A 23,029-nucleotide genomic window follows, 5' to 3' on the forward strand; every position below is an offset into this window, starting at 1 on the left:
ACATTCCTAGGCTCGTGTGTCAGCGCGAGCTTTTTTTTTGTTTTGTTTTGTTGCTTTCTGATTCGCGTTTCTCTCGCGCTTGTCGAATTGTCTTCCATCTTCGCTTGCCATCGTGCGTGCTCCAAAAGCAAAACAAAAATCGAAGGTCATTGTCGTCCCCGTGGCGCGGATCGACCGCCCGGAGCGTTTGGGAAAATTAGTGCGGCTCGAGCGTGGCGCGCGCGTGTATAAGCCATCCCCCCATCCGGGCGATGCCGCCATCATAATTACACGCAAATTTGTCATATTTCTTAACATTATTTTGTGTGTGTGTGTGCATGTATGTGTGTCTCATACACACGCCTGTTCCGGGTTTAACCGCGAGTTCCAGCCGGGAAGCGACCAATTTTCGGCAATTGAGCGACACCAAAAATGGACGATCGCCATATTGTTTGAGAAGTAGAACCACAGAGCCGCACATCGGCGTTTGGTACCATTAGTGCGATTTATCTTTTCCTAATCGCATTTGCGGGCGTCGAAGGTCGAAGGATGGGCGTTGAATTTTTTGTATGAGAATTTTTTTTCTCTCTCTCATTTGTCACCACCCCAAAAAAGCCACAAGCAGTATGTAAAACAGCATTAGCTAGATCATTCGCTGTGGATCGACAGATCGTCCACAATAATTGGACATTTCCGATGGGTGTATATTTTACATCCTTAATTTACATACAATAAACTTTATATTGCAATATCGCCCGTCGATAATCGCGCGCTCTATTGATGGGACCGAATTTCTAATTCAAATAAAAACAAATGAGCTTTGCTTTCACCGCTGCGGCTTGTCTTTCCGGCATTCCGAAGCCCATCCGCGATCGTAATATGGCCCCACCAGTTTTCATTACCCAGCGCTCGATTAGGGGCCTCGAAAATTCAAATATTGAATTCGATCGTTATACAGCCCACTTTTCCGGGGCAGGCTTACGCGTGCGTCTCCATCCGGCTTACGCTGTGCGCCGTCGATGTCTAATCTCGAGTGTGGTGAGGTGAATTTGTGGCACTAAACAAAACTCCCCACATTCCCATCCGGCGATGCACCTTGCACTCTCGCGGCGGTGCATCGATCGATTCGCGTGCAATCGCTCCTTCACGTCGGGACAATCAGCACCGGCATGCGAATGCCGCTGACAAGAGATCGAGCTGTCGTAAAAAACAACAGGCTTTTACGATCGCGAAAGGCATAAACCCACCACACAGTCGTAAATGATCCCTTCTCTTGCCGGTGCGTCCGTGAAAATGACACACCCTTGGCCCGTTGATAGCCGCTGGCGAGGCGACTGATTTGATTGAATTCCGAACCACTGGGCCGCGTGATGACCGCGTAATGGCTCCGATAATTATCACTTTTCACATCCCTCCGATAGGGGATTCCCTTACAGCGTCTAGCCCTTGCCCTTAGCCACCGGGAAAAAGGCTCACTGGGTGGCACGAGCGCAACGGAAATCGCCATCGGAAGGGATCTTGTTCCCGCCGGCAACGATCGGACGTCTTAATTGTCACCGAAGAAGCGCCCAGGTGCAGTTTTTCTGCGATTCAACCAGCCGGATTTCCACCGGAACCGGAGCGCGATTCGAAACCGTCCCCGAGGGTCGGTCAATTTCGTGATCAATTCCGGTTGCGTGTTGCCTTGGGTCTCGCGTAAAAGCCCCGTTTCGCTTCCCACCAGATCGTGTCGATCGTGCGCATCCTCAAGGCCAGTTCCGAGCGCGGATCGTTGGTGGGTTTCTATTTCTAAAAACAAAAAAAAAAAACAAAACACCACGACTTGGCCCTCCACTGATGAGGAGAAAATATGTAAATTATGCTGCACTGGTTCACTGTCGGCTGGGAACGAGAGGGCATCGGACAGGGCGCATATGTCTCTAATGTATGCAAATCAGCATGCGATGGGCGGAGATGTGTACCGCTCGTCCGGAACATGGTGTGTGTGTGTGTGTGTCGTGGAGTGGAGGTATGCCAAAAGTAACCCCCCACAGGTAGCCTTCTAATCCTTATCTTTATGGAGCTTTAATGCCCGGTCTCCTGTGAGCTTTATCACAAAAGCTCTCTGCCCGTGTTGTGCCCTTCGTTGGGTTGACGATATTTAAATAGTTTTTTAAGCCCTCATCCCCATGGAGGCAACTTTCCAGCCCACCCGTTGTCGAGATCGACATCTTACACGCGATGGGGTTTGTTACATGGCAGCGCGACCCGCTGTGTCCGGATGTGTCGCCGGCGCGTGTTATCAGCGCTCTCGCGTGATCACTCTTTCTTTCACCGGGCACGTCTTAATCGGTGAAACCTCTTTTGACGCCGGCGGGCTGGCCGGTTGCAGAACGAAAGTGGAAAGTTGTGACCTCCCTGCGAGGGGGACACACGATCGATGGGTGGTTTGCTCCAGTTTTTCACCTCACCGCGCGACCAATCCCGTGGTTAATCGGGATGTCGGCGTTGGGTTGATGATCGGTTGCAAGACCCCCTAAAAGTGGGGTCACCTTCTTTCACGCTGCCGGAGATGGACGGGTTCGTACTGTGGGATGGGGAGAAAATGGATGGACAGGTTGTGGCGTGTGAAAATTTTGTAAAGTCGATCGCACCCGCGTAAATGGGCAATGGTGTGCGCGGCTAATCGTGCGATCGATGCGCATTTTCCGGTGTTTCCATCGCACAGTGCACTTTTGTCGGGGATCTTCACACGAGACCATTTCCATGTCGATCTACTGGCGAATGTAACCGGTGTTACAAATTCTGACAATGCTTTATCGTTTGTTTCTAAATCAAATTCCGAGACGCAAAATGACAACAACTCTAACGTTCATTAATCATACGCTCGGTACGCTCTTGCCAACGGCGCTTCGTTCGTTCCATTCACCATTCAGGAGTGAACTCGAAACCAAAAGCACGTCCCAAAACGGTGTGTCCCACTGTTGGCGACGTAATGCAATTTTAAATAGCATTACCTAACGCCAAGCGCTACCGCCGATAACGGCCACTTTGAATAATGCGTGACTTACTTTTGCACGACGCTTTTTCGAACGTGGTGCAATCTGTGTCGGTGGGATAATTTGTCTCTCCGTGGCATCACGTCACCGTGGTTCCGCTGGGGGTAGACAGAGAAAGAGAGAAAAAGAGAGAGAGAGTCGAAAATAAACGGGGTAAAAAAAGCGCACCAGAACCCGCCGTCAAGTGACAGGTTTCCCGGTAAAAAAAAAGCGCGACTATCCCGTGGACGCGCACGAACGGCGCAGATTTTTCTGGCTAATGATTCTAACGAACGCGCCCTGCACCTATAGCACGGCACGGCGCGGAAAAGTGGGTCATACTTTCGAGGCCAATTTTCCGTTCACAAGGCAAGTCGGCACCGGCGCACCGTTTGCATCTTCTGGGATGTTTTATTTTTTTTTTTGGCCCACTTGGAGGCCCGCGCACGTTGTGTAACTCATAAATAATTCCCTTCACCCTGATCTCTGGTGAGGCTCCGAAGAAGATTTCGTTTCGTGGCAGAGGTAAAAACAGGGCGCCGGCTCATTTACGCCCGCGGATCAAGCGCCACGGTGTCGTAGAAGAGAATCCCACATTTTGCTCCCGCGCCACGTGGGCCCCGAAGAATCGTGTCACGTGGCCTGGATGGAGGTTTGAAATTTATACCATCATTTATGCGGTCGGCTATTTTTGGGCGGTGGAGGTGATTTTTCTCTTCCCCACGGTACATTCTCGGAATCCCAGACATTACCATCCACGAAGTAAGGGGAGTGGGTCAAAGCGAGCCCCAAAATGCCACTTTTGTCTTCGTTAAAGACACACGCACGGTACTCGCGAGCGAAAGGGGAGAAAAATTCGATAATTAATAGATTTCGGTCGCACTGCATCCTCGTGTCCCAGGAAGAGGAATGGAGAAGGCGGACAGGGTGGTGTTCCTTTCTCCACTGGGTGGCCTAATGCGCCGGAAATGGGCTGGCGTGAAGTGAAGCCTAACGCCTTTACCTTGAACGGCTCATTTAAGCGGGCCTTCGGTTTTTTCTTCTATTTTTGCGATGAGGTCAACCCACGGAAAGGAGCCTCCGGTTGGCGCTAATTGATAAATAATCATCAGCTGCAGACAGGCAGACGAAAGGAAGCAAAAAAAAACCAAGCACACTCAAGCCCCGAAAAAAAAAGCCCCAACCAATCGACCGGGCGGCACGAATTTGTCACGCGGTTTTGCGCCACTTCCACGAGACGGACGGTACGAATCAACGAGCTGAATGGTGAAAAATAGGCAACGAGACTATCTAGTCGCCTTGGCAACGACGAGATCGTCAAGATCTGCTGCGCCGCCGATCGCGCGGAAGATTAAGAACGGCCCGGTCGCGGAAAATGCCGCGAAAGCGAACCTAACGAAACGAACGACTACAATGCGTCCGAAAGCGACGAACCCTCGATCATTTTTTGTTTCTTCTTTCGTTTATTGTATTTTTTTCGTATTTTTTTTTTCGGTGTATGTTTTGTGGCCAATCTGGTTGGTGAAGTAAAAGTGGCCGATGGCGCCAGCAGCCCGCGATGGTGACGAGATTGTCAATCAGCAAACAGCAGCAACCCATTTGCGAACGGATCCGGGGAAAAATGACCAGCTTTCTTCACGCTGCAAAGCGTTCCAGTGGAGGCAAAAAAATACCCCACCGTGGAAAGCGGGCACGGAGGAAAATGCAACGAGTACCGTCCTCTTTCCTTCCCTTCCGAGATTCAATGAAGAGTGAAAATGGCACACGCGGTGGCCCCACGAGCAGCAATGTGCAGCTAGAACAATGCGCTTTTGTGCTCGATTCCACTTTTGCCCGCGTCTCTGTGCGTTTTCCTTCATCGCTTTTCCGTCTCTTTTGCTTTTTCGCTGCTCCAGAAGGCCGAGCTCGAACCGGCGGCTGGTATGTAGTGCAAGTGGCGATGCACCGATGCATCCTGGAAGCGCTCGGATGGCCCATTTTCGCGTCTCTTTTCGCTCCTTTCTCTCGACGGGCTCTTGCTTTCTATCTTTCTTTCTCTCTCTCTCTCTCTCTGTCTCTCTCTTTCTCTTGCTTCCTTCCATTCCAGCCGGTGGCTTCTTCAGTGCCACCCACCGTGGCATTTGCCAGCTCCTATCGGTCCTTCCCTACCGCAGCAATTTGTTTCTGCCCCATGTGCCGTGGAAAAAAAGGGCAGCAAAATTATGCCATATTAGACGCGCGAGGGTGGGAGAGCTTAGCTTTACAAGAACAACGGTTTTTATTTATCGCCTGCTGAATATTCATGCCCACAATCAGGCCATCCATCGCGGGCATGATAAGAAAGGACGGGGGCCTGGGCCTTTCCTTCCCGTATCAGTTCGCCCTTCCCAGGTGGCTGGGAAGGCCGCGGTTTAATTTTCCTTTCCGTGCAAAACTCATCACCCGGGTGGCTATATTTTCATGCCGGTCTTATCAGCGGTGCGATATCTCGGGCATCGCTTGCCGAGGCCCACAATTTCTCTTCACCAACGAACGAAGCCAGGCGCGCTAAGAATGGGAGCTGGCGCTTTTCCCGGTGCACCTTTCTCGATCGCACGCACCACAGGTGTCGGTTTGATGGCACCCGGAGTGGTTTATTTTGGGTTTTTCGCAGTAAAACGGCCGTACAGGGAGACTCGTGCATGATCGTAAATCTTCCACCCGGAGACTACTTTCATTGCATTGCCGTCGCACTGACGCCGCCGGTTATGATGGGAATGTGCAAATGATTGTGCCGGGGTAAGCGCGCGCGCGCGTAGAACCATCCAAATGCATCGGATGCCGGATGCAGCGAGCTCTTTGCGCTTTGGAGCCATTTAAAATTACCATAAAAGGGGCCCGAAATCGGGCGCGAGTCCGTGAGCTAAATTTATGGTGCGAGCCATACGATCCACCGCGTGTTGGGTAATTTACGGTTGTCATTAGCTGCCCAGCGCACTCATTTGTGTGCCGCAATTGCACGTTAATGAGAATACTTCTTGCACCGCAACCGTGATCGAATTGGGCGAGAAATATTTATTCTCCCGCCACGAGCCGCTAGCGTGAGGGTGGCCTCCAGCGATCACTTCATCGTGGGCACTATTTACGATTGAACGTAGGAGAACAAAAATGGATTTAAATTAAAGGCACGGCTCCAAACCGGTGCAGGAGGAGGCTTCGTTTCTCGAAATTAACCTTCAAAAGGAGGAGCGGAGCAAAGCGGAAACGTACAACCCATCCGATCCAATCGAAAACGAAAGCCTTCCCGTTTCGGGTTGGCTCTGAAATAGCTAAATTATTTAGCTATTTTAAAACCGCACTCCAAATCGGGCTCACAAAAACTTGATCTCCGAAAGGATCAACCGAACCATCGGCGCGCGATCGCTCGTTAGAGAACGGAAATTTCTGTAACCCAACCTGTCGATGGCTTTTTACAGCCACAACCGTGCGCTCTGTTGCCTTCTCGGAGCGCAAATTTAATGTCTCCTTCGCTTTCGCGACCAAAAAGCGGGCAATACCAACGACACAACGACTCAAAAAAAAAAAAAGCTCAATCCAACGATATTATCGTGCGTTGACCGCCAGCGTGTAAGATAAATAAGCACCGATTGCCCAACTACGGCCTGCGGTCTATCCTGCCCATTTTTGGCTCACCTTGGGTGCCTGGGGGCTGAAGATCGTCTTCACCGTCCCGTGCCGTTTGGGGGGCGTTTTCTTCTTCGAGTTCGTTGCTCAAGTGGCTCCAGGAGTCCGTCTGTCACTCGTCACAGCCTACACACGCGTGCGCGCCAGCTCTCCCTATATGTGGAAGCCGCAAGTGGAATTAGATGGGAACCGCGCCAGCTTCACCCGTGATGAGCTCGAGTGGCAAACCTGGGCGAACCGGGCAACGTCTGGATGGAAGGAAGGTTGTTGCGCCCCAGAACAACGCCACACATTGTCAACAGAGATCGCTCACCCACAACGCGTGGTCGCCACTCGTACAACGACTTCGCCTCAGTGTCGCTCCAGAGAAGGACCCTGGCGATCGCTGGCGATGGGAACGACCGAGTGGGTGTAAATGATACATTCGCGAATTTCTAGTCTCCTTCTTTCGTTCTCTTTCTCTCGCGGCCAAACGCGGGGGAACACGTCCCAGGGAAGGTGACTAGATATCCCGAAACGACGCCAAGCTCCAACTCGCTGATTTATGCACTCGACAGATTACCCCGACGTAGGGTGTTGTTTGTTTGTTTGTTTTTTTTCCCCGAAACCTTCTCCACCTTCGGGAACGCTTAGAGCATCTTATCGCTGGTTGCTTCCTTTCCGAGACGCACGGTTATTTATTCGCGTGTAATTTTCCTCCCTCGGGCCTGAAAGAAAGTTCGCCGCGTGTGACACCCAAGCTAAGGGGCGGTGATGGCGGCACTTCAAGCGGCTGAACGTGCTTTGAAAGAGCTGCCTGTTTATGTAAGCCTGCCGTTGTGCGGTACACGCGTGCGATGGAAGCCCGGAAACAGGAGTGCTGCTGTTGCGGATTGATTTGATAATTTGACGCCAGAGGAGCAGATACGATGCCAAATGGGTGTAGGATGAAACTTTTTGCGTTTCCGTATTGTATGCATGCTAAGTCGATGGTCACAGTGATGCTAATTATACGAGAAGTCTAGAAACTGTAATACAAACTGTAATAAACCATTCTACAAATCTTTGACAGGCAAGCAGACAAGTGTGACAGCTAGTAGTTTGCTTCGTGGCTTACTAGATATTTGTCAAATTGTATTGTCAACTACAATGTACAAATGTCATAAAATCAGAAACTACGTACAGTTCGTTTAATTTTAACGGATCATAAAGTGAAACCTTCACGTTTTATGTTGTAAAATTTGCTAGTGAATGGATGTTGGTTTAACTACACTTTACCAGGGAATGTGACGGCAGAAAACATTAAAAAACATAAAATTACCCATTCATGCTAAGCTTTCAAGCCCGGGCTTTCGGCTCGCCCATTACACGCGATCAATTTTGTGCAAATAAAATAGCCCATTTATCAGCCGACCATCATCGGGCTCATCAAACAAATGTGCACTAAAGTGACCCACCACTCTGCTGGCGCACACGGCAATAACAATATTTTTGCCACTTCCGCCGCACAACCATTAAAGCGCACGGGTGACAAAACACTCTCCACCGAGGCCGCGCACGCCGTCGTACGATCGCACAATTTAGCACTTTGTTTGCGCGCGGGTTCATTCCGCTCAAAAGCCTTCCTCTGGTTTCGCGGCATCTGGTAAAAGCAAAGCCATGTTTAGCCCGACCCTGCAAACGCCCGGGATGCCCACACTATTCGCACCGTACCCGGGGAAGAAATATCTCATAATTGTATGACAAAAGTGCGCCCCGGCACAATTAGTGTCGATTTTTCATGCCCACCGTCATGCAGAGCGCCGAGCCAATTTATGTGTCGCCACCCCCGGGAAAGGAGTTTTGGGGCGCGTTTTTCGAATGCACTTGGCCCGAGTGGGTCGAGCTGCAAAACGGCACATTGCGCAAAGGCTGCATCTGCCGGTCGCGGATCGAATGCGATTGCGGTGCATAAAGTGCGGCTGTTTATAAGGTGGGCCAGCTGTAGGGCCCGCAACATTTCCGCAAGCGCATTGTGTCATCGATTCCACCGATCGCCCGATCGGGATCTCATTAGCGATGGCGTTCGTAGGCGGCATCCTCGCATCCGGTGAACCAGCAACGCGGCGGTTCGAAGTTCAAAACCATACTTAACGGGTGAGCCAGCGTGGGTGGGGCTGTCGAAACGCAAACGATGGGTTCGTCCGCAAAGCCCTTCCATGGGTTAACCGTGCCCTTATCGCTCGCGTCCGATCTCCGCAAGCACGTCATTATCGTGTGGTTATCTCTGAGCGGTTGCCAATCGGTGGGTGGATCTGCTGGATGGATGAAACGAAGCTAAAACAAGGTTTCTTAGCCGCTTAACCCAATTATCGCCTCCTCCTCGAGCTGCTCCACATTGTTGCCTACTTTCGGCTCTCAACCACCCCCGGTGGGGACAACCCCCATTTATCACTATTGTCAAACTGCGATCGTACCCTCCTGGCGGCCGTTTTCACGATCACGATACGAAGCAACACTCGCCCAACCCAACGGGAGCGGTTAAAACAATAACGCTGGGACCGAAAATGTCGGCTCCAATCTCCCGCCGAATCGAGAGCACGCTAAAATGGGCGAGAAAAGGGTCCGGAGCCCACCCGCCTGCGTACAAAATGGGGGTGGAATTAACAAATGAGGCAACCGAGGCGAGGGAATGAATTCATAATAATTTTGGGGGCTTCGCACCGTAAATCGTTCTCTACCGGCTCGGGGCGGCGCCATAAGATCGTCACAAGATCGCTGGAAAATCTTATATAATTTCGTGCGCAATAGATGGTGCGTTTTCTTTCCCTAACCGGACAGCATCGCAAGAAGAATGGAGAGCTTACTGACCTCCTCGCTGCGCTCGAAATGGATTACATGTTCTTTGGAGCTGTTTGACCTACTCAAACGATTCGGCTGGGGTAGAGCCGGAAGGAAAAAAATGGCCGCCAGTGGAGAGAGAGAGAGAGAGAGGGGGGTGATTCCTAACGAACCTCGTGCTCTACACGCCCCGTGCGGACAGAATTGGGCCTCGCGTAAAGCTCATTTGTTGCGGGAGGCACGTGCAGTGGGAGCTTTTCGCTTCCGCAAGCCAGCTTGTCCCCTGAAAACCAGGAAGACAAACCACAGCAGCCCGAAACAATGGAACACGACCACGTTCACACGGCGTTCGTTATCGGTTGAGTAGTTTCCCTCGCGCGGCGACAACACCGACGTGCAAGTGGCCGTGAGTCAGGGTCGTAGGGTCGTCCGCAGCTCTGCAACCGCCTTCAACTGGGTCAGGCACTAATGAAACGCAATCACATGCGATCTGGCCGGGTGCGGGAGGAGAAAAGAAGCGACCTGAGAGCCATTCCGAATGCCGGTGTCACTGTCATTAGCGATTGTTTATTTTGATACATGCCGGTGCACGCTGCTGATGTGCCTTAATGGCCAGCTGCAACCGTGTAGCTGCACGCTTTTTTTCCCTCCGTGCATTTACACTTCACTTATCAGCGCATCAACGTGAAATGGTAACAATGCCACGCCGAATTGCATGCCTATTTTGCGAGGAGCGCAGATTGTATGCATTTTTCATTTGCTCGCTAAACCAGGTGCATCACTCTTCCGGTGTGTTTGGGTGTGTGTGTGCATGCGTTTGATTTGCTTGTACTGCCATGTTTGATGTGATTTTTCGTTTGCGATAACGAAGAAGGGCACCGGGCTCATGATGGCCCGCTGATTGATGGTTCCTGCACGTGACTGTTGCCCATTTACCGGCTCGAACGGTGGCCACCTGGGAGCTTACTCTGGGCTTCGAAAGGCCCGCTTCAGAACAGAGAATGCTCCCTTTATTTGCGTTGAACCCGACGAAAGCCCCAATGGCGATGAGGTTGATGGGATTGCTGATTGATAAACAAAACAACCTCCCCGTACGAAAGCAGTTTCGTGTAAGGTTCGTCGCTTATCGCGGCGTACAAGTCTCTCGTTTATTATTCATCAAACTGCGCAGCGGGCGTTAAAGCGAACGCGCCCGCGCGCGCGTGAGAGCGAGAGGTCGGACAAAATTAATGATGTGCGTGGGAAATCGTATAAAGCTTGTTTTTTCCTTTTACCCCCTATTATGCTTTCCTCAGCCAAACACACACACACACACTCGCGCGAGCGCCTCAATCAGATGGGACGGAAACAATATTAATGATTTGCTCGCTGCGTTTCACAACTCAATCACTCGGCGCCGTGGAATTGCACCCATTTCGCCTGCGTACGGTCCATTTCGCGAGTGGCGTGTGTTTCGCGTGTTCATTTGCGCACCTTCCGAGGAGGCGTAAATCTGTGTGTTTTTTTATTTTTTTTCCACTTCATCTGACCTCCGGAGGTTGTGTGCGGGGCGCCCTGTTAACACATCGTTGTCTGGCTGAAAAAAAAACCTGCGACCTTTTCGTTGGCTTGTTCAACAAACCCCTCCGGGGGCCGCCTTTTTTGATCAATGACTTTTGTTTCCGAGGCGCTTTTCTTTCGTTCGCTCTTATTCTAACGCGCGCGCGTTCTGCGATTCGATGCGTCCGGGCGGGAAAGTGAAAGGAACCTCCACGACGACACGTTAAAGTGAAGCTGTTCGAGGAGTTAGAGGCGCATCAAAACGAAAGCTCATCCAACCGGCATGTGAGTGGTGAGTTGGGAGGCCTTCTTTGGCAGGAACAAAAGCACACGAAAAAAAACGGGTTTTTATTTTCCTGTTCCACCGTTCCGTTCGTTCATTCCCTTCGGGGTTCTGGGTGGTTCTTTCACGTCCTAACAAACACACACGGTGCGGTGTTCTGGTTGAAGCTCGCGTAGAACGCCACCAGAAAAGTTTACTGCTCTCGCGCGCCAGCTCCCGGTAGGGTGAGGTGCTTTTCCTGCGCGAGAACATTGTCTTTCAGTTTTAATTAAATATAAACCATAACTACCGTTAAACATATTTCAATTACGAGCACACCGCCTCACCGGCTAGCGGGAACAAGGTGGTGTACGTGAACGTGCGGCCTCCTCACAGCTGCCAGTCGTCTCCGAGCAGCAACCGAAACTGACAGAAATTGGGCTGGGTGCACGGCAAAACACGGCAAAAGGTTACGCCACCGAAAGGGAGCGCGCCTTTTGGCGAGAGGTGCATTATTCCGCACGAGAGTCTCCCCGCTTTTCCGCTGTTTGACAGTCGGTAACAAAAAACCCACCCACCCTAATAAAGGTTGGAAAGGAGAACCCGACACCCGCGTTCCGTGTCTCGGCGGTTCGTCTTCTGGCCTGCGTATGGCGTGAAGCGGTTCTGCTTCAAGGGATCCTATTGCTATCTAATTACCCCAAGCCCAAACCGAGCCCCGTTACTAAGGCGCCCGGTTCGCGCGCGTGTCTGTGTGTGTGTGTGTGTGTCTCACGCCGGCACCGATCTTTGGTCGCGAAAACTGACTCCAAACGCCTCCGCCACCGAGGGATCCGCCTCCAGAGAAACGAGGAAAAGGAGCCGGTACCGTGTCACTAACGCATGGGTTTGCCCGTTTCGCAAACCAACGTCGCCATCGTCGCCATCGTCGCCATGGCAACCATTGCCGCCATCGTCGCCATTTCCCGCCGCCAAACGTCAATAATGACATTTGCAGCTTGACAAGTTGCCCCGGTTGCATTGTTTACCATTTGCGGTGACTTGCGGTCTGGGCGGTTCAGTTAAACGATTTAGCCAAATTGCCAACCCCCTTAAGTGGGACCGGGGGTCGGACGATGCAATCCCCCGGGGGCGGATGGGCTGTGGCGTTTTTGCACACGCACGTAAATCCGGAAGCGGCGTTGCAAAACAAAAGCAAGAAATTGCGCCGCCCGCCAAAACGAACGGGTACGCAAACCCTTCCCCGTTTGGTGTCGTTTTGGTTGAAACAGACCGCAACCGACTGCGGTGGGACATTTTCGAGCGGGAATGGGAATGGAATTTCGCGAAGCCGGCATCCGCTGGGTGGGGTGGACGCTTTTTGCGCGGGAACAATCCTCATGCACGCGCGCCTAATAAGCGAGATCCACGAGGAACCACGGCAAGATCCAGATCAAGCCGGCACGCAATGTGTGTACCATCCCCGCGGGCTTATTCCCTGCGGTTTGCGTGTGGGATTTGCTTTCCATTTGAGAGGCTAAATGGAACAAATTTAGCGGAGACTTGATCGATACCACAGAAAAGGAACCCCCTGAAAGGCATTCCTATCCCAATTTGACCTCCGTCGGCTGCAACATATGCTGTGTTGGACTATGTTTTGTTGGACCCCAAGTGAGTGAGAGAGAGAGAGAGAGAGATGGAATGCGCGAGATAAACGCTCCTTTTACACCGCGGTGCCTTATCAGCCCGGTTACCTAACCGGGTGCGATCGCGTGATGGAACCACGGAACGAGTGGAATTTTTATTGTCCGTAGCAATTTATGTTTTCTTCCTTTTTTCCCCTCGTCCGAACCCCAAACGCCTTCCACTCCCCTCCCCTTTAATGGAGCCTTTCAACAGGTCGGCTCATAATTTCAAACAGTTTTGAGCAAGCTTAATTGAATCCATTTAAATCTAAATGATCATTGATTTCCAGCGCTTAGCGATGGGTACTTTGGCGGGAAAATAAATAATGATAATGCCATCACCGCGCGAACGGCCATCCCACGCGCACGTAAACCAATGGGGGGGGGGGGGGGGGGGGTAGCATAGCTCTGTGTTCGCATCCATTTTTTTCCATCCCCTCTATTTCTATTTTATTTTCCCGCACTCCAAGCCCGCGTTTCATACGCCACTGGTTAATTACGAGACCAGAACCGGCCATCCGGGCGGACCTCGGACCACGGCTGAGACGGGTTCTTTTACCAGTTTTAATTAAGAAAGCAAACCCCCCCACTAGCCACGAGGCTGCCTTCGGTTGCCCTGTGCGAAGGTGGGAAAATGTTGTGAAAATGTAATTCATCATTTTCCGGCTCCCTTTTTTCGGTCCCTTTCGATTTCCCCCCAACGAACTTATATTGCTCCCTTTTGGGTGTACACGAAACAAAAAACACATCCCTAAGTAGCAGATGGTACGCTTCAAACGCTCGATGAACCCTTAGCAAATGAAGCATCGGCCATCGGTGTTCCAGCAGCATAATTACAAGCTCATACACACACACACACACACGCCGCGGTTAAAGCACTGTTATTCTGTTAGGGTTGATGCTGCAAAATTCCGCACCACAATCGAGGTTAATTCGACGGACCCCTTTCGAAGAGCCATCGAATGGCCCCGAAAACCGGCGGCATCCAATTGCAAAGAGCCCCAGCGGCTGTGAAGAGGGAGGACCCGGACCGTGTTGCCAATAAACCCCAATTCCTAAACGGGCGCCTTTTCGGCTCATTTCACTTACCGCGGTGGCGAGACCGAGGCAGGCAGGAAAATTGCGATGAAGAAAAGAAAGAAGGCAGAAACAAAAAAATGGCCCCAACCACTTTCGAAGTTCAATAGTTCAACCGAGTGGAAAGTGATCCACCGGTAGCCGCCAAACGCTTCCGATCCGGGTGCGCGTTTTTCCATGTTAACAGGTTTTTCACTTTTTGATTGCCCGACCAGAAGCGGCCAGGTTTCCGCCATAAAAGAAAGCGCCTCTCCGGAACGAGCGAAAAAGAGTCGCACGAAGGAGGAAAACCGCGAAGGAAAAGAATCGTTGCGAACTGACGGCGAGTTTTAGTTGTTGCGGTGCGAGACGTTTTGCGTGGCGCTTTGACGATTAGGCCATTTGCTTGAAGAAGAAGAAAATAAAAACAACATTAAATCCATGCGCTTGGATGCGCCATCGCTGTCCGTCGATCGATAATCAGATGATTGGATCTTGATTGCTATTATTTGCCGGTGTTACATCACCGTCGAAGGCGTTAGGCTCGACCTTTTTGCTGAGGTTTACCTCAGCGTCGATTAGTGTTGGTTAATTTTGTTTAATTTCTGCCTTTTTGCATAACTCTGCGTTGGGGATGCACTTTCGGTATGGTGCGCAAAGGGCCAGTTACATGGCAGGTGTAGAGGGTTGCCCAAAGTACCAGGGAGTTTCCATTTTCCATTACGCACTACGGGGTTTTCCTTCTTTCGGAGCTTTTTACCATCCAAGCAAGCTGTGACATGTGTTTCGCGCAAACTCAAGCCGGCTTGAATCTACAGCTCTATAACAGTGAAACTTGCAGTTTTAGTTAATTTCACGAGCTAAAATAAAGAACCCACATTTTCGAGACACCCGCAACTGCGTGCACCGTTTCCCTCCACGCACAAACCAGGAACAAAGAAACCCCCAAACCCAATTATGGCGGCCGCAAAGCGGAACATTTATGCACCTAAGCACGCACCGGAGCCAGCAGTTTCGTTGTGCAGCTTCTGCCAACCGGAATGCACCGCACCGAATAAGGCAGATGGTCGCGGCCGATCCGAAGCCAACCGGCCAGCCAGCCTTTAAAAGCTGTATTAACCCCATCGGTGCACGGAACGTAGCTTCGCGGCGGGCTGCAAACACGGGGCAAATGATTAAAGCTCGCGGATCGCGCACCCTCGAAGCAGGGAGCGGTCTTTCGGTCGGTTTCCCTTTTCACCTGCATCCCTGCACCCGGTGCATCGGTAGCATGCAGCCCTCGGAACCGCGTGCATTTTCATTCAGAACTCGTTCGGTCGCTCGTTAATCCGTGCCTTCCATAGTGATCCGTTGCAGGGGGTTTGCTCGCGTCCAATTTGGTGCCCTTATTAGAGGGGTGGTGGTTTTGCGAGCAATTTCTTCTTCCTCTTCTTCTGTCCTTCCCCTCGCTCTCCTGCCTCCATCGACAGTTCCGCTGAGCAATGAACGTGCAAGTGTCGATGTCATTTGTACGAGCGCTCGCCGATAACAAGCCACGATAAGCCCGTAAAGCACCGCATGGCTAGCCGTGGCCGTGGCCGGCAAAGGACTCAAACGCTGGGCTTGTCGATTGGCCGGAGGCAGATAACGAGCTGACGGTTACATAACCCACCCAACCCACCTGCCCCAGCGCGGAAGCAAGAGCCATAGCATCCGGAGAGGTCAAAGCCTCGAAGCGATGGCGCTAAAACACGAGTTCGATCCCTGCGAGCCTTCGGATTCCAGCACGTGCAGAAAACCGCGCCCGGATCGCCTCAGGATGTCGTCGCACCCGCGCTAACGGGGTTGGGCCAGGTTGGTCAGAACCTGTTCGTGCGGCTCCCGGGAGAATGTGCCAAAGCCACCATGCCCCCTTTTTTCCAAAGGGCTCTCGGTGGGCTTTCGTGCGAGTTGCCCCGTGATACAAACACCAGTCGATGGGATGTAGATTAATGGGAGCAAAAACGCATTTACCATCGAGAGCTCGAGAGGCGCGGCTGAGCCGGTTGCTTTTCATCGCCTGCTGTTTTTTTTTGCGCAACACGTTTCCACGGCAACGGCGGGTTCAGATTTCAAACGGGTGTGGTGGTTGAACCGTTGAACTAAGGTATCGAATGCACCCATACCGTGCAACCCTTTCGGGGCACATCTATTTGCTTATTCCCGTGGTGGGACCACGACCTGGCGCGATCTAATTATGAGCTAGCGGTGGGTGGGTTACGAAACGATCGACCATCGAGACATTGAGCTGACTCACCCAACAGGCCGATGAAACCGATACGGCTTCCGAATGGTTGGGAAGGCGGCGACCGGAGCCCAATCGATCACTCGACCAAGGGGCTGACTTTGTTGCGACTGACCTAACGGTGTCCGTTTTCCACTCTCGGGCTGGATTCGCTTCTGGGTGTGCGGTGCATAAATAACACCCCCTACTACCGAAGGGCTGCTGGTGAGGGCGAACCTTTAGCCTTCATTCATCAATCAGCGCGAACGCGAACGAGCCCTTTCCCGGGCGATGCACATTGTGCCACGGGGAATGGTGCTTTCGCGAGGCGGAAGTTGGGTTTCCTTTATGAAAGAAGAAATAATCGTTTACTTTGTCGCATGTTTTGATAAAAAAGACGTCCCTCTAGACGTTCCTAGCTGGTGAAGCCGACGTACTGGCCCAAAAAAAAGGAATAAAAAAATAAATAAAACCTCCTTTCCGGTTCGATAATTAAATAGCCCCGCGTGACACCGGTGATTATTCCCGCGGAATCTCTGCCAAAAAAAAAGAAGAAGCCGTAATACTCGAACGGGAAACGAGCATTACAATTATCCGCCTTCCTACGTTGGGGAGGGCGAACCGTCACCCGGGTAAATCGTAACCATCACTTCCTGCTCAAAAATTTGCGGTCCAAAAAAAAACCCCGAGCGACGCTTTAATTAAGCGACGTTTAAGTCGTTTGTTTTTATTAGTTTGTCAAAGCACCGAAATGCGCGAGATCGATGACGCACCGGTGCGGTGGGAAGGTTGAGCTTTCCTTTTTTCTCTCCTTTTTTCCGATCCACCAAACGGCCATTTCCGTTCGGTAACGGTTCCCTCGGCTGCAGGTTGACCCCGTGTCGGCAGCTCGATTAGAACCGGTGGTCGGCCACTCGTGGTCGTGGTCCAGATTCGGTGGCCTCAAGTGAAACGTTTCCCTTGGAATCAATTATTCGCACAGCGGCGTAATCGCATCGGTTGCGCTCGAATGTCGCCGGTGTGGTTTGGGAACACGCCCGGCACGGGATTGTAGACCCGACGAAAGCAGGAACGTAAAAAGCACGATGCTACTCTCGACCCCAGCCTGACAGGGTCATGTCAAACGTGCGACAAGGTGAGGCCGGAAATCACCCGGGCCTTGAATGCCGGAAAGTGGTGATTAGGGAATGAGATCACCGGCCGTTTTGGGGCCGAACGTGGGGCGCGTGTTGAGAGTTTGTTGTATTTGTTCGTTTGCATTGGGGTTTCCTCGATCGCGCAAGAATGGAAAACAAACAGTGCCTTTCGGGAGAACGGCAATTATTTGTTTCTCGTTTTTAGGCTTTGTTGACGTTGTCTGTTGCATTGAGAATAAAGCTTAACCGACAATGCAATTGGGATAACCGGCAACTCAGTATAGTAACACAAGCAACACGAAAGTAAATGTAAACAATAATATATGAAAAAGCTACATACAATGAAGAATTTTACCGAGGTAGACAAATATATTCACTGTACTATGCAAAAAATACTAAGTACTTTCGAAACAACAAATGACGTTTCAAAATGACACTTATTCTGACAGCTCGATAGTATTCAGGAAATATAGGGACATCAAAATTTGAAGTATGTACTAAGTAATAGTTCTAACATCGGTAGACAAAAACTAACCAACGAATGCCTTTGTTGGTTTTTCACAATTTTAATTCAAACCCACTGTGTACGATAAAGTTGTTCGCCAGTTCAGGATGTTCTTCGCTCCATTCTTATGTTAGACTATCCCTGCAACATACATGCTCATCATTTTGCACTCAAAAACCGCCCAACTAAGCCGCTTCGTGACCGCTCATTCTGTCGCGCTGCACTTTCTTTGCATTGATTTAATTTCCCTCCAAACCTGACCCCACAGGCCCTTCGATAAACATCGCCAATTTGCTTCCTGCGATCTGCAAGCCTTAGGGTAAATCGCACCAACCCGTCCCACATCATGCAAAACCTAAGTCCACCACCCTAGACTCGCCGAGGGCTCGTCGTTTCGCGCGGCGTCGTTGTCCCGCAGGGCTAATGAGCAGAAATTGATACACTTTTATTGCTCACGAGAGCGTGGCCCGCCGTTTGGCCCGCCGGTAACACGAGGTAAATAAATGCCCTGACCACCGAACTCGGAGCAAAGCCAAAGTGCAGCAGCCGACGCAAAGGCGGGCGCAACAGAAAAGGCCTACCTCCGTGGCCTACACCGAGGGCCATGGTGATTCATGCTCATTTTATGGTCCCAACTTCCCTGCTGGCTTGTCGGGTGGGTTTCCGCCGTGGCCGCGGTTTGGGTCTGAAATTGACATTTTCCCATGCCGGCGTTAGTCATGCTCGCTCGCTGTGCACTGTGTCGCGCGAGTTGTAGCGTTGTTCCTGTGGTCTTCTATGGTTCCAAAGCTCCCATGGGCGCCAGAGCGGCCCGTATGCTTGTACGAACGAACAACCATGCGCCCTGGCGCGGTGCAATGCGCTTATCGTGTGACTAATTTTGCTGAATAATTCATGTCAAATCACTGCTGTGACAGTAGCTACCCTTGCTGTCAGGCAGCCACAGGGAGAAAGAGATCGCGCAAAAGGGGTCGGACCCCATATGGAATCTGTAACAGCATCTTCTACGCGACCTCCCGCAGCTTCCAGTGTGGCTTACTTTTTAATCCAATGCGCTCGCGTTATAGATGTAAAGGGAAAGACATGCAAAGCCGAGATGCTGTTTTGCCTTTAGCGAGATAAACGTGGACAGCAACATTTTAATTCGACGTAGAGAGCGACGAGTAAATGCGCTCAGTGGGGACAATATTAGCATACATGTTTATGTAATGGAGCAACAGCAAACAAACTTCGATTAAAAGTATGGAGTTGAACTTTCAGCGAGCATTTTGTATCGTGCCGAAAATCGACTTTTAGCAACTCCAATTTCGGTGTGCCATTACCCAAACCATAAGCAAGCGCAACCCATTTGTTACCCAAATTGTCGCTCACAAAAACCTTTGGCCCACTTTCGGTGGTGATTTGTCCCGCAGTCGTGCGGCTACCCGACGGAGGTTTCGGAAATGAATCTTACTCCCGGGAGAAAGTAGTGTACCCTTTTTCTAGGCCAAGCAAGGTGTGCTTAACTATCGGCATCGCTCCCGGCCCGGGGGCCATAAATCGAGATCAAATGTGGCGGTGTCAAAAGAACGAAGCTGAATGGTATCGTGTCGCCGGTAGCGCGGGAAAGCGTTAATTCGACATAACAGCACCGTTTCACTAGCCGCAATTGAGCCCGCACCGGAGCGTAAACGATGCCATAAACACCTCCGTCCCACATACTCACGGGCTCTTTTTCCTGTTTGTTTCATTTCTTTTTTTTTGCCTCTCTCCACAGGTGAGTTCACTGCCACGGATAAGTATTACACAAGTAAGTAGCTTCCCTCGCCAACCGCTCGGTACGACCTTCCGCCGGAACAACCCGCCTGTTCAAACAACTTTCCTTCAATCCATCACTTTTTCCTTTATTGACGGCCACTCGGTCGCGCCGAATTTGGCGCGGACGCACGCAACTCTCACTGTTCCGCGGGTTCCGGCGCGCGAAAGCGCATCGAAACCGCGATCCCGAATTCTTCGCTCACGAATGCCCTTTTCCAGACGGTGGACCGAAGCTGCGCGGATGGACGAATGGAGGCATGCAGGATCACCAGTCGACGCTGTCACGACCCCGCTCAGCGGAGGTTATCACGGCCAACGGGAATGGCACGCTGCCGAACGGACGTCACGCCAACGGTGTCCTCACGCGTGGTCCCGGTGGGCTACACGAGGATCTTGAGTTCCCGCCGACGCCTCGGACGCTGTCAAAGAAGAAACAGATCGTGTGGATGCGGCCACATGTAAGGCTTGTTGGCTCAACCATTCTGGAAGGCATTTCATGAGCTTTTGTTGTTTTTCCCTCTCTCTTTTTATACCCAGGACATGTGCGTGCGACCGCAGTTTCGTATCGCACCATCCGGGACGCCGCTGACGGCCCGCGAGCTTCCGGAACCGGTGGGACCAGGCGATCCCAGCCTCCTGGCAGCGCTGGGGTGTTTATCTCAGCTTCCGAGATTGCTGGAGCGTGTTGTGCCGCCGGAGCAAACGTTCGATACCGCGAATGGGTACTGCGGGATGTTCAAGTAAGTGTTAGTATAAAAAAGAGCATCGAGTCGTGGTTTGATTTGCCGGTTAAATGAATAGCAGCGTGAAGCCTAACGTTTGTTCAAGCGCCTTGGCGTAACGACTGCTTAAGCGCCTGAAAGTATGCAATATGGTATTGATGTAACGCTCCAGAGCATAACTGAACCGGTTATGGAAAATACGCACCAATCGTCCAAAGTCGCTCATATTTTTGATTAAGATTGATTAGCATCCTATTATTTGTTCACAAACTTATGACATAGCTTTAAAAAACAAACATGAAGAGGAATTATTTTGACTAGCGGATGAAATTTGACGCTGTACTGTGCTACGAATCGGACGTTGCTGTCGATGCCTCTTCTATGGCCATAACGATCGTACTCGAACCGTCCCTCGGTGCCATCGTACTTATCGGGTACGGTTCGTCAACGATCATTGCTTCTTGAGGCGTTTTCATCCTAGACAGCGGAGGGTTTTGATATATTGAGCCCCATGCGTGCAGATCGTAGATCAAGTAGTCCATCATGTGCATGTGCTTCCCGGGAACGTAATGGAAGCTGATGGCCAAATCCGAGCAACAATTTCTTCCATACAGTGGCTCGTAGTACGAGTACTGGTTGTACCAAAAGTCAGGATCCTCTGTTATCGATCCAGCAAGGTGGAAAACGGGCTCCATTGGAAGGAACCGCTTCCGGCCCAGATCATCCCTGGAGTCGCCAGCGGTGACGTTCACACTCTCCATACATTTACCTGTAAAAAAAAGAGTTTAAGGGTATAAAAACTTTGAACGTAGTTAGTAGATCAAGCACTCCCAATTACCCATCTCAAGATCCTCGGTATCGTAGGCAGAAGAACAGAGCTCCTCATCACGTAGTGCAAGCTCGTGGAAACGCCTCACGGCCTCGCGACTTAGAACGTATCCCGCACCACCGGAAAAGTAGCCCTGCTTCACGTACTGCGGGTACCGAAACTTGCTGCCGAAGTAGATCGGTAGTTCCGACGAGTAAGAGTGCAGAAAATACCGCAGGTTCTCCACCACGACGTACGTATCGTCGTCCGCCTTGAAGAACCAATCATATCCCTCTAAATGATGCTCGTAGATGTACCGGAACGCTTCCCGGGTCTTGTTCCACAGGCTCTTACGGCCTTCTTCTACTGGTAGCGCGATACTGCCGATCGTCGGATCAGCTACGGAGCTCATGATCAGCAGCTTGTTACAACGTGCACCCCAGGTGGATTTGATGTGAGGAACTTTTTCCTGGTGATTCGCTGGTGTAGTCATCACCCAACACAGCACACGTACACTTTCTGTGAGGTTAATTGAGGAAGGACTCACGGGATAATGAGCGTTCGCGGTATTCCAGTTGACAGACTCGAGATACAAAGAGCTTGGGGTTGGAAAATGGGATATAAATCGCGTAAGAAACCAACCACATAATATGCCCAGCAAAAACTGCCCATATCGGGGACTTATCGCCGACGGTCCTGCAAAAGATTTCACGTTACTATTCGCAGTTTCTTGCAACGCATATTCCACCGATGCTGCGCACACTTACTTTTGAGAACAAGTTTCAACATAATTTGAACTATCACTTTCGCAAAGCACTCACCAAATGGCCACAAAATTAAAGTGTTGACAGCTCTAATAAACTCTACACCGGCACTAAACACAACCTCACACATCCATCAACGTGCTATACAAAGGTGAATAAAAATCGATTGCCCAGTTAATTACGGTTGACTCCTTGACCGATAAGCCGCTGGCTTTTGGGATGGGAAAACGTCTGCGCACAAGCGCCTGTTCGCTTGCCGTATTTGATTAATTAATTCCCTCCGTCCGAGCAAACCGGAGACGAACTTCACGACACACGGCACCAACGGCGAATGACATAAGCCGCGGCGACACGATGCCTTCGAGTCACGAGCCAGCATCCTCAAACACCGATCAAACGCTCCCCAGACGCGGGCCATAGCGAAAGTGAAGAGGTCACCGCGAGTCGCACGAACCTCGCGGCTAGGCTATGCACCTAAACGAGATGGCTAATCGCGACCTGGCCTGAGCTGCACCGGCACCGGTGGAATGCATGAGGCAGGTCTCTACGGACAGGAGTTCCGGACAAGGAACGTACTGTAGGAATACCGGTTAACCTTGGAATATTTTATAAGCTAGCGCGATTCCGCGATTGCCTGTCGATGCGCTGTTGATACGCCAATTTAATTGTCTTCGCGATGAGATCCTCCTAAAGAAAGAAGCCATCGCGGTAGTGCGTGCCTGGTGCCATAAAACGCCACCAGCCTGGATCATTAGGCCATCAAACTGCTTCGCCGTCTGTGCCTGATTTTGGGGTAACATAGACACTGTCAATGTCACCGCGAATTGGTGAAGATGGGCCCGTGTTTGCGCTGTACACAAGCCACGCGAGTCGATTAAACAATCAGCAGTGCACAGGGAATCGTCGTGGTATCGTCCGGGGGTCGTTGTTGTTGGCTTGCAATTTGTCACCTCCAACAATACAGGTGTTTGGTCGAGTTCGGTAAGCTACGGCTCAGCCAGTTTGTCATGCGATTAACGTTAACGGGTATCGGACAAGCAGAAAGGAGCCCTCTGGGGGGCATGTTTATCGATGGATCTTGGTGCGAAAAGCATAAT

The 23,029-nt window shown here is 51.2% G+C and overlaps 2 protein-coding genes across 2 annotated transcripts in view; one reads left to right on the forward strand and one right to left on the reverse strand.

Annotated features, from left to right (window-relative positions):
* LOC128721996 (calpain-11-like) overlaps positions 1 to 23,029 on the forward strand; it is a 28,589-nt gene that overhangs the window by 2,064 nt on the left and 3,496 nt on the right. The window contains exons 2-4 of the mRNA XM_053815807.1: positions 19,598 to 19,630; positions 19,858 to 20,096; positions 20,176 to 20,378. Of these exons, the coding sequence (XP_053671782.1) occupies positions 19,598 to 19,630; positions 19,858 to 20,096; positions 20,176 to 20,378 (475 nt within the window). The remainder of the gene's footprint in view (positions 1 to 19,597; positions 19,631 to 19,857; positions 20,097 to 20,175; positions 20,379 to 23,029) is intronic.
* On the reverse strand, positions 20,668 to 21,957 carry LOC128721997 (glycoprotein-N-acetylgalactosamine 3-beta-galactosyltransferase 1-like). Its single transcript, XM_053815808.1, has 3 exons — positions 21,936 to 21,957; positions 21,199 to 21,864; positions 20,668 to 21,129 (listed from the first exon to the last, which is right to left on the reverse strand). Exons 1-3 carry the CDS (start codon positions 21,955 to 21,957, stop codon positions 20,708 to 20,710), a joined length of 1,110 nt encoding a protein of 369 aa, XP_053671783.1. The 3' UTR covers positions 20,668 to 20,707.

This window comes from Anopheles nili, chromosome 2 (assembly GCF_943737925.1).
Source record: "Anopheles nili chromosome 2, idAnoNiliSN_F5_01, whole genome shotgun sequence".
Classification (NCBI taxonomy): domain Eukaryota; kingdom Metazoa; phylum Arthropoda; class Insecta; order Diptera; family Culicidae; genus Anopheles; species Anopheles nili.

Coding starts and splice junctions, on each gene's coding strand:
- LOC128721997 (XM_053815808.1), bottom strand. CDS start 21,957: ATGTTGAAACTTGTTCTCAAAA. Junction 21,865..21,935: donor GTTGAAACTTGTTCTCAAAA/GTAAGTGTGCGC, acceptor AATCTTTTGCAG/GACCGTCGGCGATAAGTCCC. Junction 21,130..21,198: donor TACCGAGGATCTTGAGATGG/GTAATTGGGAGT, acceptor TTTTTTTTACAG/GTAAATGTATGGAGAGTGTG.